This window comes from Panulirus ornatus, chromosome 69 (assembly GCF_036320965.1).
Source record: "Panulirus ornatus isolate Po-2019 chromosome 69, ASM3632096v1, whole genome shotgun sequence".
NCBI lineage: Eukaryota > Metazoa > Arthropoda > Malacostraca > Decapoda > Palinuridae > Panulirus > Panulirus ornatus.
Window position 1 is genome coordinate 19,553,466 of NC_092292.1, and position 16,699 is coordinate 19,570,164.

General features: G+C 49.2%; 1 protein-coding gene across 9 annotated transcripts in view; it reads left to right on the forward strand.

Moving 5' to 3' along the window:
- LOC139747680 (transforming protein p54/c-ets-1-like) overlaps positions 1-16,699 on the forward strand; it is a 268,848-nt gene that overhangs the window by 87,615 nt on the left and 164,534 nt on the right. Inside the window, exon 1 of one of the 9 annotated variants that reach the window (XM_071660268.1) lies at positions 109-841. The exons of the other annotated variants lie outside the window; for them this stretch is intronic. Coding sequence (XP_071516369.1) covers positions 697-841 — 145 coding nt within the window. The 5' untranslated portion in view covers positions 109-696. Of the gene's footprint in view, positions 1-108; positions 842-16,699 lie in introns of those variants that run through there. 9 annotated transcript variants of the gene reach the window in all.

Here is a 16,699-nt window from a genome sequence, read left to right on the forward strand (position 1 = left end):
CCCTTTCAAAATCTACGACTGGAAAGGTTCTATAATTATATATATCAAAATTTTGAGTTAATATAAACTAACGCAGAACCGGCGTCTTTTTTTTCTTAGGAATAACAGGTGGACAGAGAACGGGGTGTACGTTGTGAAAAAACATCTGTGTGAGAGACAAGTATCATCTTGTTATGAAGGACCGAGAGACCACGTCTCGAAACACAAAGATTCCTGTATGCTAATCGAAAAGGTGTCTTCAGATTGACCCCACAGACGTTAAAGTGTGACCGCGCGCATCTCTGTAATGGTCTACCTGTAGTGTGAACAACCTGATGCCATCTGAGAGACGTTGTGTTGGTCGGGGAAAGATTTTATAGTAATTGTGACGTACAATATCCCCTGGAAGGATATCCTCCTGTTCTAGTATAACGTTCAGAGGGGTTGTCGCTGAGGCAGGACGCGAAGTAGTACTCGCCTCCGGAGCCACTGGATAACGGAGAAAATATCCACCCATTACTCACGGAGTGGTCGGTACTCGCCTGTTCAGCAGGTTGTCAAAGGTCATCGCTAGCTACCTTGAACGCCAGATACCCACCGCTGGCCCTCGCTTTCTTCCTCCCTGGACAAGGAGCATCGCCCGTCCCCGTGGTCGATCGGTGCGGCATCATCCCTTGACCACGTGTGTAGCGGCAGGAGCCTCCCCACTGAGCATTGATGACTCTGACGCAGGAAGGGAGCAAGGTGTGCCCCGCTCGGCCGGTGCCCGTGCTCCTGCGGACCGTCAGGATGAAGAGCACAGAGCAGTTCTTCGACTTCAAGTCCGTCTGGCTCGACACGCACAGGATCCTCAACAATGCAAGTAAGTCCTCCTCTCAGGAAACCTTCGCTCTCACCCAACTGATCTTATTATTTCTAAATTGATTTCCTCTCTAGTTTTCCCCTCGTCACCAACAGATGGATGATGTGTTTGGGTCTCGCGACTTATCTGGCGGGTCAGGACCTACATGGTCGCCCGCCTTCGAGGTTCCATGTCCTTTTCTTGCCATGTATTTCTGGCGATTATGACTCTAGGTAACGATGAATAATGCCCTTGCATTGTGGAGGCGCTTGGCTCAAGCGGCCAGGGCTGTCCTCTTGGTGGACCAGACATCCGCTGGAGGTTCCTTGGACGAGAGTTACGTCTAACGCACCCGCACCCAGGGCGTGCTCCACACAGGTCTGACGAGTTACGCGACACCAACACAACTACACATCCCCCTTTCCCCCATTCTCACACTGGCTATTAGGGAACCACCACACACACACACACACACACACACACACTCTGCACACTTGTGTTACTTCACCTGTATACCGGTAATAACTATATATATATATATATATATATATATATATATATATATATATATATATATATATATATATATGTGTGTGTGTGTGTGTGATTTTGCAAATGATCATGAATAATTACACCATGTTGGATCATCTTTGCAAATATTTAAAGACGCCTCTAAGATTAAAGTAAGTCAGAAGGAAGACCTCAATGATACAGTTACTTGGGGTAAACCACCCTTAACCCCTTGTCGATACGACCCTTGATTATAGTAGTACGACCCTTGAGCAGGATGGTACGACCCTTGTAACCTAATATTAGTGCGACACTTGGGAATGATGACTTGACCTTTGATCTGACTCTTGAAAGGGTCAGGCCGAAGACGACGCGGCCTTACCTAAGGGCCACACCGTCGTACTCGAGGGCCGCACCTTCCTGATGGGGGGTATCTGCCCGCCGTTCTGAACAGTCGTCCCATCGTCCCCCCCCTCCCCCCCAAAAAAAAAAGGAGTTAGGTCACTGCGTGAACTGGTGTTGTACCACCACAGCAATATCAGGCAGTCCAGACGCAGCAACACAGCGCCGCCTGGGCGACAGCAGGCGGCAACGACACGCCGTGCATACTAGGAAAGAAAAGGAATGGTACGCTGGCTCCACATCGCCCTCAAAATGGGAAACACTGAGGAGCCTTCCGGCCGTGGAGGTAGGGAGGGCTCGCTGGTCCTTCTGATTCCTTCCTCAATTTATTCATCACTTGATAAGCGTTATCTATCGATCAGTGATAGTCCGCCCCACTCCCGAAGGCAAGGGAATGGTACATACAACTCTCGGTACACAGTAATATACTTAATTCTCGATCTGCGATTGTATACATAGTTCTAAATAAAGAACAGCGTACGTTGGCATCAACTGAATCACTAAGCATATTTATAATTGGGTTGTGCGGTTCAGTGGTTGTAGAGAACATCAGTTCTTTAGACCATGGCAAATCCAGAAATGATGAACAGCATATTATCTTTAGATATAACAGTTTCAGTGAACTGTTCACATAGTCCTGGAAGTGCCTGCAGGAAGCGGTAGAACTACCAGCATAAGGTCAATGAACAGTACAATGTTCCAGTGTTTGCTTGAAGGGTTGCCCAACATCGTTTGCATATTGATGTGCCCTTGGCTGGCTCTTTATCAGTGGCATTCTTTATGTGCCTGTCGCAAGGAATGAGTTTAGTGGTTTCCACCAAACGCAGCGGATACTTAGTGGTCTGAAACCTTTCAAGTCGACGGTGCGAGCCTTTAGCGCGACCTTACGGGCCTTCAGCGTGACGGTGCGAGCCTCTAGGGCGACGCTACGGGCTTTGAGCACGACGGTGCGAGCCTTTAGGGCGACGCTACGGCCCTTGAATACGACGGTGCGAGCCTTTAGGGCGACGCTACGGGCCTTCAGTACGACGGTTGCGAGCCTATGGTTATGATATCCTGGTCTTTCTGACCCAACCCATAAGGATGACGTCATGGGCTAGGCCATCACGCCCAAGAGTCGTGCTGCCGTGCTCAAGGGTCGCACCACCGCTAAACCATTGCTCGCTTCAGTTTTCCCCACGATGGAGGGGATTGGGTGGCTGGGGATGAATGTGCTCTACCAACATTCAACTTTCTACCCGAAGAACGGTACGACGTCTGGGCCGCGGTGCCGCCGCTGCTGCTGCTGCTGCTCTCGCGCAAGCCGATGTTTGTTTGCTTCCGGCGGAGGTGTTTGTAGCGGAAACACCTGAACGTTTGGTGCGACTCGCGTAGCTTCCGGTGTTGTAGAGCTGAGCTGGAGGGGAGGGTGTCATGTCCCCCCAACACCGGCACTGGCTGGCCGGTGGCCGCCCTCCGCTTGGCCTCCGTCTTGGGCCTTGCGTCGCCGTTGGGGGAAGATGCTGAGCGATACCAAACTCTTCGTGCGTCCTGGGCAGGCCGACGCGACGGTACGACTTGTTGATCACGACGGCGGCTGCACCACGACCCTCCAGCACGAATGGCACTACCCTTTTGACTATGGTGAGCAAGGTCGTGTTAAAGATATCGGTCCGTTGTATCCGAGGGGTCGTACCGCTTGGGGGCTCAAGAACATGGCAGCAGGGAGGGTCGTGCCAGCCTTAACCACTTCCTTGTTGTCTTCCAGGTAAGTTGATGATGACCTCTTCCCCCACCCTCACCCCCACCCCACAAGACCTGCTCCAGAACCCATCCATCATCACATGAGTACAGCATTGTATTACCTTCTGGGAAATCTCCGAGATGAGATTTATATGTCCGCGTGTGTGTTTGTTTGTGTGTGTGTGTGTGTGTGTGTGTGTGTGTGTGTGTGTGTGTGTTTCTATCAGTTCGTCTATCTGTTTCTCTGTCTGAGAGTTGCTAGTCCTAGCTGGCCTGCCTGGGTTCTTCAGTCGTACGTACGTGAACTAGTCGTCACTGAGCTGGTCGTGGCCTTTGGGGACTGAGCCGGAAAAGATGGAGGAGAGGCGGGGATGGAAAGGGAGGTTAGAGGGAAGGATGGAGGTAAAAAGGAAGGAGGAAAGGCAAAGAGATGGATGGAAAGATAGATAGGTAGATAGATAGAGAGAAAGAGAGTATATGGAATGACAGATGGGAAATGAAGACACAAGAGATGAAGTCAGTTTGCATAAGGAAATATAGAAGATGGGTAGAAGGTAATGAGAGAAATGTGGTAAGACTAGATAAATGATTGAGCATAATTACACGCTGTAACTTCCTTGACCCTTGAACTTCATGACCTGTGGCTTCCATGACCTGTACCTTTCGTGACCTGAAACTCTCCTGACCTGTACCCTTCTCACCTGCACCTTTCCTTTCCCGTGGCTCTCACGAGCCGTAATCTTCTTGACCCGCAGCTTTCCTGACCCGCAACCTACATGACCTGTAATCTTCTTGACCCGTGACGTTCGTGACCCGTAAGTTTCATGACCTGTAATTCTGGTGACTCGGGGAAGCTTTTCGTGTGAACTTCAGGAGCTGTCATAGCACTGTCCTCCGTCGTCCGCAAAGTTAGTGTTCAGTCCCGCGATCCGTGAAAGCACCTCGCGTTCTTTCGCGTTCGCTTAGTGTGTGGTAAATCCTCCTCTCTCCCGTACCCTGTGTGTGTGTTGCCTTGTGTGGTAATTAATCCCCTCGTGAGAACTCTTGGTTAACACTAATTCGTGTTCGTATATAATGTCTCTTGGGACATTAATGACCAATGCCCGATCTTTATTTGGCTCAAATTATCGTTGATTTACTATTATGGAAGAAACGCAAGTTTTTGCCTCTACCAGAAGGGTTACTAGGGAAAAAAAAAAAGATACTCCCCCCCCTATTTTTTCCTCTCCCTCTACGAAACATGAAAGGGATAAGCGAATGTTCTGCGCCATTAATTTCTCGAGCGGGTCCAAGACCCGCAGATGTTTCTCCTAGTGTTCCCCCCCTCCCTTCATCCCTCGACAGCCTTGACGGTGTCTCGGGGAGAAGGAAAACGTCCAGGAGGTGTTTACTAGTTGGCTTAGTTGAGCGTGCCGCGGCCGCTAGGGTTGGCCTCCCAAGCCGAACCGAACCAAGAAAAAAGAGAGCTAATTATCGACGTCTTTTCCCAGCTACCGGTGACCTCGGGGCCAACCGATCAAGCCTGGGGACTTGAGCCGATGATCAGCTGAGGTCATAACACTGTACATCAAACTACTACATCTGGACGATCCTAATTGGCCTATCCCCTCTCCCTCCCACGTCCCTGGTTCACGCATCGTTGAAGCACATTGTTCCAGGCGGACCCTGTTCCCTCCCCCACCCTTTGGGTGTTCCAGTTCTTCCCCCCCCCCCCTTCCTCCTCCTTTGGGTGTTTAGCTAATCTATTGCGTGCTGATGAGCGGAGTGTAGTTAACATGAGCGACGGATGAGGACCCGGGGTGGGGGGGGGGGGGGGGAGAGCCTTAGCGATGCATAACCCGTTTACGGATGAGTTGACTGGTGTGGGTGGGGGGTGGGGGGGGGGAGGAACACAAGTAATTATGGAACAGAATCAGTCAGCTTCAGGTGGGAAACCCTCCCCGCCCTGAGCCGACAGATTACCGGTTGGTTGTTTGACCGTTTGTGTGTCGCTTGAATGAGGGAAGACAGACGAATGCCCTCCCTGTCGTGCACACAACGCTCAGGAACTAACTCACTCGACTCTCAAGTCATAGCTCTGAATTTTCCTGTGGTGGACAGTACTCACTGGCGCTGCCTAAGGGTAAAAATCACATCAGAGGTAAGTCGAATTCAAGAAATAGTATCCCACGAGTGTACAGGTCTCTCTATAGGTCACAAAGAGGTAGTTATGTGTCTGCAACGCTTTGCAGATGGCCAACCAGCACTTGACAGAGGCCGTTTAGAGGATTTAATCTTTTTGATGTACTAGTATTGATAGGATAGCCAGAAGTTACCGGACTGTCAGACTAACAACGAAAAAAAAAAACAGGTTTAGAAAACCTTTGTTTTTTCAAAAGGAAATGTATTTCAGAACAAGTTTTCAAACTGAAGGCCATTCATCTCAGTGCACAATATTTTTTTATTGATCACTTTAGTGAAATTCATCAGTGACTGCAAGCTTCTGTCGCTCAGACGATGTAGGTTTTCAAACGCAAATTCTGTCTCAGTAGACTCGCCTCAGGCTGGACCCCAGACGAAGACATTCATCATTCAGATCTGGGAACAAGGATGTCCATTCAGTTTACCCCTCCCTCGCCGATCAGTCAACTTATCCAGCTAGCGATGTATCATCCCCCCCCCCCCAAAAAAAAAAAAAAATAAGGTAATGGGAGGTGTCCCATCTTGTGTCATGTCATTGTAATCTTGGGAACAGAGGCCATTCCTTGTCCTTTTAGCATGCCCATCTCCCTCCTTGGCTCGGTGCTGACTCCATGTCCCCTTGTAGCTCGATCCGTCTGTAGACTTGATAGCATTTATAGTAACAGCCATAAGGCATGTCCCAGCGACTCCCAGGCTGAAAATTGTACCTCGACTTGCATGCGATGGAATTTCAAACAGCAAAAGAACAGTGGATCCCTCTCGAGACTGTTTGTGATCGTGGAAGATGACACAAACCCACAGATTAGTGTGGTAAGATGAGAAAGGCATACGGGTATTTCTAAGAGACAAACCTGGAGATTCCTCACGAAACTAAGGAGTGGCAAACAAGCAAGATATTTGTCAGTTCTCTTCTTAAATGTATCTATGGTACTGGTTTTCAACCCTTTCTCAACGACTTTCAGCCTCACGTCAGCTGAAGAGTACTTGAAGGTCTGGTAAAGAACGGGAAAGTAGGTAGCAGGTGGTGGCAATACTGTCGCTGACCTGGTGGTATGAGTGACTGGCAGCTGGTGGCAATACTGTCCCCTGACGTCACGACCCTCGGCTGCCCTTGACTCTCACATATAAGGAATTTATAATAATTTTTCCATGAGTTACGTCCCAGTTATGACCCCACCGCCTCGTAGTGTTCTATGTGGCCCTTGGTCACGTGAGCAGGGGAGGTGTCTGTGCTCAGTACATGTACACAACCGCGGGGAGAGGGGGTGAGGGAAGGGGTTGTACTTGCACTGAAGAAAAGAGGACAACCCCCTTTCCCCCTCCCCTGTGTCTCGTGTTGTGTCCCGAGCACACAACACAGGCACGGGTCAGCACAACAACAACAACACGTGTTCTGATCTGTCTGTACCGCTTGTGTTCAGGTCTGGCCGCTCCTGGGTTCACCATTAACACTCCCACCCACCCACCCCTCTCTCTCCCCCTCCAGCATCAGGGTCACCGCTATGATCACTTCCGGCCACCGTCTGTGTCAGGGGTCACGGTGGGGGTTGGGTGTGTTTCGTTGTACGCACGACGCTGTACGTTGCAAAGTCCTGGCTGTAGCCTCTTGAAGGTTAGTGGGGGGCGGCCAGAGTGCGTCATGGCGACGGGAGACACAGAACGGTATAATTCCGTCTTTATCCAAAAGCGATTCGCCTCGGGAGTGTCGGCAGTGGGAGACTCTGCCAAATATCAGCAAGGTACAGTAGGGACGCCTTGAGAACAGTTAGGGAAATTACAACGAACATCCGGGGCCTCAGGCTAACCTGCACTACCCCTCCCCCCACACCCCCACCCCCCTTCCTCCCCTCCCACTGAATATCATGAATACGTCAGATGAATCTCTGGGAAAAGGTTAATGTATAATCGGCCTACCTTAGTTAGGTAAGGAGTCTGCTGTATGTGTACACGGCTCACCTTGGAGAGGTATAAGGAGTCTGCTGACTGTGCTGGTTCGTAGTGGTTACGTAGACTTTCTCGTCTGTCGCCAGGAACAAGACAATGGATCAGAGAGAGAGAGAGAGAGAGAGAGAGAGAGAGAGAGAGAGAGAGAGAGAGAGAGAGAGAGAGAGGCGTGCGTGCAAACCGAGCCACAGGGTTAGAGACGATCCCCGTAAACTGGATAAGGATGCAGATTATATTCAATTACCTTCAGCTACGATGGTGACCATAAAGTAAACACAACACTACTTACACGATAGATACATCCGAGTGAATGATGTTATTACCTTTGAGTGATTCGGATTATCTTTGCCTCAGCCAACCTAACCCAGCCAACCCTAACCAAACATGACACAATCCAGTCCAGTCTTGAATGATTTCAAGCTGATATTAGTCAAATTTCGATTGCCGTTTTTAGGTCAAGCCTGACTAGTTGCAGGTGTCCAAGCCAGGATGTTAGGAACAAAGTATATACATTAAGATAAACAGAACCAGAATACCGTGTTAGCATTTTAGATTTGAATAACAAAAGATTTGATTAACATCATAAAGCATTTTGGTTTGGATGTGGTTGAGTGGGGGGGGGGGGGTCTTGTTGAGCAACTTCAGTGCAAAGTAACGGAACGTAACTTTCAAATAATGTGACGTTATCGTCTACGTTCCCGTCAACATGTAACAGAGCAAAAACGTCACAGTTTTATAAAATCAGCGTAACAGGAGGAAGGACCAGGAATGGCGTATCGTAAGAGGGTAACAGCCTTGTAACAGCAGTACCAACACGAGGTACGAGGTCTCCTCACAGCAAGATCAACAGCGTTGTGACATCAATGTAACAGCAGGAAAAGAGGAACGTAACACTCCCCCCCTCCCCCCCACCTCTGGACAGAAACCAACCAGGACGTTACCACCGCCGCTGATGAACCATAGTATTGACAAATTTAAACAAAGGCCAAACTGATCAGCAGCGACCGTGGGAATCCAGGACAGACGTCCCTCCCTCCCTCTCTCTCTCTCTCTCTCTCTCTCTCTCTCTCTCTCTCTCTCTCTCTCTCTCTCTCTCTCTCTCTCTCTCTCTCTCTGTCTACTCTCCCTCTCCCACGCCCTCCCCCGCTGTACTACCTATCCTGTAGCCTCCCACCCCCTACCACCCCGGGCACCGTGACACCTGGCGTACGGCAGGGCGAGGCGTGCGGTCTCCGTCGATTTCATCGCTTCCCCGTCGGCTCCCGCGGACTGACAGGCGTGTGACGGATGCTTGATGACGGGAGGACCGACGGTGGTCGTGTGACGGAGGGTCGTCGCTCATCGTAAGACCATCTGTGGTCGTCGTCTCAACGACACATGTCGCTCCAGGGAAGTCATAGAGTTAACATCTCAGCGTATGATCTTTTTCATTTCTCTGATTACTATTTAGGATCACGTCAGACATCATCACTACAGCACAGCAGACGACGCATTAGTGCCTCTTGTACACATAACCCCCACCGTGATGGGTGAAGTTATCTTCATGTGGTATTATGCTATGAACCCTACGGCGTGGTCCAGAGCACTTGTCTTGCCCCAGACAGATTGCTTCTGTTCCCAGATCCGTCGTTGACGGGGTCGATCGGAGATCCGTCGCTGACAGGACAGCCAGACCTTCTTTCCGTCTCTCAGTCCTGTCCTTCTTTGTCTTATGCTCTCGGATTTCTTTGTTTACAGTATGTTTTGGATCGGGGTAAGGTAGCATGTACGCGGGGAAGTGGTTGGTACTCGTATGTAATGCAGGTTATGAATGGAAGTGGGGGGAGGAAGGGATGCAGCGTGCACGTGCTGTAGCACTGCTAGCTGCAGTGCAAATCATGAATGACTGGGAGGCTGTAGTGCACACATGGGAATGTTGTGTTCACAGTTGTACAACTTATGAATGACCTGGGGTGTTCTGCAGCGGTAGGACACAGGGCGATGTCTCCTCTCGTCCGGGAATTGGAAGAAAAAAAAATGGTGAATGGCTATGTTGTCGAGAGAGAGGGACATCAGACGTGGAGATGGGAACCCAGAGATCGTATGTGGGTAAAGAAATGTTCTATTTCCTTCCTGTGTTCCGCACTGCTGTGTTGTAGGAATCTGAGGCGGCAGACGGTACCCCATACACATTGGGCTGATAAGGGAGGTCAAAGCCAGCCTTATTTTCAAGAATTATCATAAAGTCAATTACATTTCTTAAATACGGCGGTACGAGCCTAGAGCTCGACGGTACGACCCTTGAGCACGACGGCACTACCCTTGGCTATGATATCCTGGTCTTCAACCTGATTCTTAAGGGTGTGGTCAAAGTCCAGGCTGTTATACTCAAAGGGCCATATCATTGTCCTTAAAAAAGGGAGTTTTTTCCCTCTATTTTAAGTATTTGGAGTTTATGAAGTGAAGGTCTTGACGCCACATGGAGTCGAGGAAGATGGTGCAGGGTTCGGAAGCGACGCGTTGCCCGTCGCCATAATTACCTGCACCAATATTAGCTAGTGTCCATGAGCCTTACAGGCCAGGACACGACCTGGCAGGAGTAGATACGCCCCCCTTCCCTCTCCCACGACACTGACTAACGCAGGGTTCGGAACCATACAGATGACACGTTCCCACTGACGCTTGCCCCATCAGCCTGGATGCTGGAATGCCACGGAGGTGTGGGAATTTGGAACAGGTGATTCCCAGTTGAGGAACATCTGGTTAATTATACCTTTGCCCCCTTCCACCTCCAGGTACCTCCCTCCCCCAACTCCCCCATGTAATTAAGCTCCCACGGGTCCCGATGACGGACGGATGTGGGAGCAGTGGAATTATATTTAGATATATCTTGTACTACCAGTTTATTAGTGTATTTCATAGTGTGCATATAGTACTACAGGAATTTGATTTGCATGTTGAATGTATGCACAAGTGTTCCATATTGTTGTATGTATCTAGTACCCACCTAATATATATATATATATATATATATATATATATATATATATATATATATATATATATATATATATATATATATATATATATGAAAAATTTCTGTCTGTTATTACTGTGCTGTGAGTGAATTACTTTATCTTGCAGCAGGTAACGTGATGTGTGACCTGTTAATATTTTCTGCGGAAAAAAAAAAAGGTTTTGTATTCATTTCACGGTTGTAAACTTTACTGCGAGGCGCGATAGCTTTCATACACAGTAAACTGGAAATGTTAGTGTAAACGACTCGTCAGAACAGTATTACAGTTGATTGGAGACACAAGTCTGCCCTCACGATCCAGTATACCTGACAGTAAACTGTAAATGTTACCGAACGATTCCATCCAGTATTCCAGACACGGCCGTGAGACCGGAGCCCCTCTCGCTGCTGTGAGTTCTCTGGTGAGGTCATAATAAGCTCGGTTAATGAGAGGGGGACACGAGCAAACGCCCTGAGGGACACCACACGGAAAATGTCACTCGGAGAAGTCATGGATATACAGAAAAAAACGAGGTGCGGAGTACGGTGGCTATAGAGAGACATGTGTCTATCTTCCTTGCTCATATGGCTGGATGTAACAGGTTAGGTTTAAACACCTGTAGGGTGGGGGTGATCACTGAGGCATCCCACAGGTGCGTGTCCATCTCCCTCGGACTGTGTTTGGGACGTGCGACTTGTCGTAGGGGGTCGGTAGTGTCAATATTTGGACGGTTTGGATACGGCTTTTGTCAGGCATGTGCCAAGAACCTGGAGGACGCGCGATCCTGCCTCTCCAGCTGCCACACAGAGATGCTGAGAGTGGATGCTACGCATGTCTCTCTTCTTATGCGGGTTTACGGGGAAGAAAGTTATGTTTTGTGATAAGATGACGTACCCGTGTGGGTGCTGAGCCTCTCTCACAACAGCTCCCTGTCACTTGCCGCGAGATGGTAATAGCGCTTCCATAATTGGCTGGGTAGCGTGGACGGGGTCGGAACGAAGCAACAGTTCCCATGGGTAACAAGGACCTCCAGCCACCACGGGGTCTGGTCAGCCACCACGGGGTCTGACCAGCCAGCTACCATCACTGGGGTCTGGCCGCTGCTAGAACGAACCACCATAAGAACCATCGACCTCGGAAAACTATCCACCAGTTGACCTGCGGTGGTCATCACCACATCACAGATCGTTGTGATATGTTGATGAGGTAGAGAGTGGGCTGAGAGATAGTCCTAGATAAAGAGGAGAGTTAACAGAAGCTTTAGAGGAATTATTGGAAACGCACTCATGATTGGAGGGCAAGCACTGTCACTTGAACAGTAGCATGAGATACGTTAGTCAAAATTTAACTAATAACTCCTATTTTTATGGCATTCTGGGTAATAACTTACAAATGACATGGATTTTTTTTCGTTGTATAGTTTCCTAGATTTCCCTTTATGGCTTCTGTGTTTTTTCTCTTCACAGATAATTCTCTTACATCACCCTCTCATTAATATGGTTGTTTGATAATTATCTTTATATATTACGGTAATTTGCGGTTGTAATTAGCATTGTGCGTGTATTTTTTTCCCGTAATATGTTCATTGTGTGCATTGTTCTTTTCATATATGCCTTGTGTGTATAAACGTGTATATATTGACCACCCGCTTATGTTGTTTGTATATGATGGGGTTAGTGATGAGTATATAATTTTCTTATGGCATGGAGCTTCTGTGTTGCTTATGTTGTAAATATGAAGATAACACGACACTCGCCTCACTACCATGCACTCTCCTCACTACCATGCACTTTCCTCACTACCATGCACTCTCCTCACTACCATGCACTCTCCTCACTACCATGCACTCTCCTCACTACCATGCACTCTCCTCACTACCATGCACTCTCCTCACTACCATGCACTCTCCTCACTACCATGCACTCTCCTCACTACCATGCACTCTCCTCACTACCATGCACTCTCCTCACTACCATGCACTCTCCTCACTACCATGCACTCTCCTCACTACCATGCACTCTCCTCACTACCATGCACTCTCCTCACTACCATGCACTCTCCTCACTACCATGCACTCTCCTCACTACCATGCACTCTCCTCACTACCATGCACTCTCCTCACTACCATGCACTCTCCTCACTACCATGCACTCTCCTCACTACCATGCACTCTCCTCACTACCATGCACTCTCCTCACTACCATGCACTCTCCTCACTACCATGCACTCTCCTCACTACCATGCACTCTCCTCACTACCATGCACTCTCCTCACTACCATGCACTCTCCTCACTACCATGCACTCTCCTCACTACCATGCACTCTCCTCACTACCATGCACTCTCCTCACTACCATGCACTCTCCTCACTACCATGCACTCTCCTCACTACCATGCACTCTCCTCACTACCATGCACTCTCCTCACTACCATGCACTCTCCTCACTACCATGCACTCTCCTCACTACCATGCACTCTCCTCACTACCATGCACTCTCCTCACTACCATGCACTCTCCTCACTACCATGCACTCTCCTCACTACCATGCACTCTCCTCACTACCATGCACTCTCCTCACTACCATGCACTCTCCTCACTACCATGCACTCTCCTCACTACCATGCACTCTCCTCACTACCATGCACTCTCCTCACTACCATGCACTCTCCTCACTACCATGCACTCTCCTCACTACCATGCACTCTCCTCACTACCATGCACTCTCCTCACTACCATGCACTCTCCTCACTACCATGCACTCTCCTCACTACCATGCACTCTCCTCACTACCATGCACTCTCCTCACTACCATGCACTCTCCTCACTACCATGCACTCTCCTCACTACCATGCACTCTCCTCACTACCATGCACTCTCCTCACTACCATGCACTCTCCTCACTACCATGCACTCTCCTCACTACCATGCACTCTCCTCACTACCATGCACTCTCCTCACTACCATGCACTCTCCTCACTACCATGCACTCTCCTCACTACCATGCACTCTCCTCACTACCATGCACTCTCCTCACTACCATGCACTCTCCTCACTACCATGCACTCTCCTCACTACCATGCACTCTCCTCACTACCATGCACTCTCCTCACTACCATGCACTCTCCTCACTACCATGCACTCTCCTCACTACCATGCACTCTCCTCACTACCATGCACTCTCCTCACTACCATGCACTCTCCTCACTACCATGCACTCTCCTCACTACCATGCACTCTCCTCACTACCATGCACTCTCCTCACTACCATGCACTCTCCTCACTACCATGCACTCTCCTCACTACCATGCACTCTCCTCACTACCATGCACTCTCCTCACTACCATGCACTCTCCTCACTACCATGCACTCTCCTCACTACCATGCACTCTCCTCACTACCATGCACTCTCCTCACTACCATGCACTCTCCTCACTACCATGCACTCTCCTCACTACCATGCACTCTCCTCACTACCATGCACTCTCCTCACTACCATGCACTCTCCTCACTACCATGCACTCTCCTCACTACCATGCACTCTCCTCACTACCATGCACTCTCCTCACTACCATGCACTCTCCTCACTACCATGCACTCTCCTCACTACCATGCACTCTCCTCACTACCATGCACTCTCCTCACTACCATGCACTCTCCTCACTACCATGCACTCTCCTCACTACCATGCACTCTCCTCACTACCATGCACTCTCCTCACTACCATGCACTCTCCTCACTACCATGCACTCTCCTCACTACCATGCACTCTCCTCACTCTCTCTCTCAGTGCCAGACCACGACTCAGACCAACGGCTGCTGTCAGCTTCCCCATCTCCACCAACGTTCGCCCATATCTTTGTGTTTACAGTGGAGGATAACGCACGGGAGAGGAAGAGGAGGCCGAGGGAGGGAAGGGTGAGAGAGAGAGAGGACTGCTGACGTCACTGTTACGTCATTCTAGGCGTGCTGACGTCACAGCGTCCCCCCTCCCATCCCTGTACCCCCTCCTCACCCACTGGCAATGAGGTGGAGGTCATTGTTATGTCCCCGTGGGTGGTCGGGTCGCTTCAGGAGTGCCTCGTCCAGTGTCGGGGGTCCTTCAGGCACAGAGGACCATTGTCCCAGATTTCTCTACACTTAACTTTTTCTTATCTGCACCATTGATATAACGAAGGGGGATACGGGACCTGACATGGTGATTTTGATTCAATCTGGCTTGATTATGGGGCGTGCTCTGTGTTTGTATATGTTTGATGCGTCGTTGTGGCTCGGTGAGGTCACCTGAAGTTGACAAGGGATGGTAATTTTTGTGTTTGTTCGGTGGCAAGCCGAGGAAGTGAGATGACTGGGGCATTGAGAAGGGAAGGTGTTGTGAGGCCCAGGGAGGAGGAGATGATTACCACGGGACACGGGAAAGTTAGATGCTAGAGGACAGGTAGATCTTGCTGTGGGGAAGACATGTAGAGAGTATTGAATGGGGGAAACTCGTTGGTTTACGAGGGGGAGACGTGTGATACCAGAGGGAAACTCGATGAATACGGGGAAGATGTTATGGGGGTTACCATGGAGATGGGTGGGGATGAATGGGTACCAGGGAAAATGGTATGGGGTAGATCAGCTGTCCCCATTAGCCCTGGAAAGTATGACGGGACACGAAGGGGAAACAAGTGTATCCCCAGGATAATATCATGGGATGACATGAATAGATGGGGGAGAGAGAGAGAGAGAGAGAGAGAGAGAGAGAGAGAGAGAGAGAGAGAGAGAGAGAGAGAGAGAGAGAGACAGAGAGAGAGAGAGAGAGAAGGGAAGGTTTACCTAAAATGGGTGAAGGATTGATGTCTGCAGATAATTCATAGTACCTAAAATCGATGGGGTGGGAAGGAGGAGACACCCACTCTGGTACCTAAGAACAGAGGAAGGATAAGCAGGGGAAACCTAAAAAGGCACCTGTAATCGGGAGTGGGGGAATAGAGCTCACTGTGAGACAAGGTGGCACTGAGCAGAGAGTGTTCCATTAACCCGTGTGGCCTGTGGCACCTACGTAAGCCCAGATGTGTGTGATGCGAGCTGAGGCACGGGCTAATGCCTTCTGTCTGCTGGTGTTACCACCTGCTGGTGATGGCTTTGTGATGACCAGTTGTGTCTCACGGGAAGGGTGTTGTACACTCGCGTTGCCCCGTCGCTAAACCTTGTGTGTGTGTGTGTGTGTGTGTATATATATATATATATATATATATATATATATATATATATATATATATATATATATACATGTTTACCAAATGGCGTCCTAGCTACGTCTCTTCGTTGTATATCAACTGACTGTTATTTCTCTCTTGTCTCTCCCCTGATGATGTGATTATTACATGAAAGTGCACTTGGGAACTTATCGTGTTTCATTTTCCCCGTGGACTCATATATTGGAATATATATATTAATTTTACCGACCAGACCTCTAGGAGAGGATGAACTGCTAGTCGGACTGTGAACCGGCTGCCGCGACCAGGATTCGAACCCATCTGGGTTTGATCCCAGGCGACCCATGCATGCAGGACGGCCAGTAGCGCTAACCGCTGCACCAAGGAGGTCCGTGTGTGTGTGTGTGATAAGATATGTATGGAGGATCGAACACGAGCTACAACCTACCATATAAGCAGGTCGCCAGGTATTCCCCATGCTGGTGTCGGTCACACACCTCTGGCTTCATCAGAGCTGTGTTTTGTCTCGCTCACTTATTCACTCCCAGGTTCATGGCACCGACGGACAGTATGTATGTGTTGATAATTTTCTCTTCTTGTCGAGAAAGAATTATACGTTTACATGTGTTTACACGAGTAGTCTCTGTAAATTGTAAATCCACATAACTGGTTTCGTTTCCATCAGTGTAATCTTAGTGATGGTGTTGTTGTCCTTTGTGTTATGGTGCTTTGAACGAAGCTCGCATGAAGGATTTTTCCAAGGGGAAGTGTCTTCGTATGATCGCTTCGAGGAACCTCCACAGCACATTGCCATGGAGTGTACCCTCATACTTGACCAGGTAGAACCCACCCCTCTTTGCTTGTTAAGGTGATGCCTCCGATATTCAGGTGATATGATGCACCTTAGTCTCGCGTAAGTCTCGCTT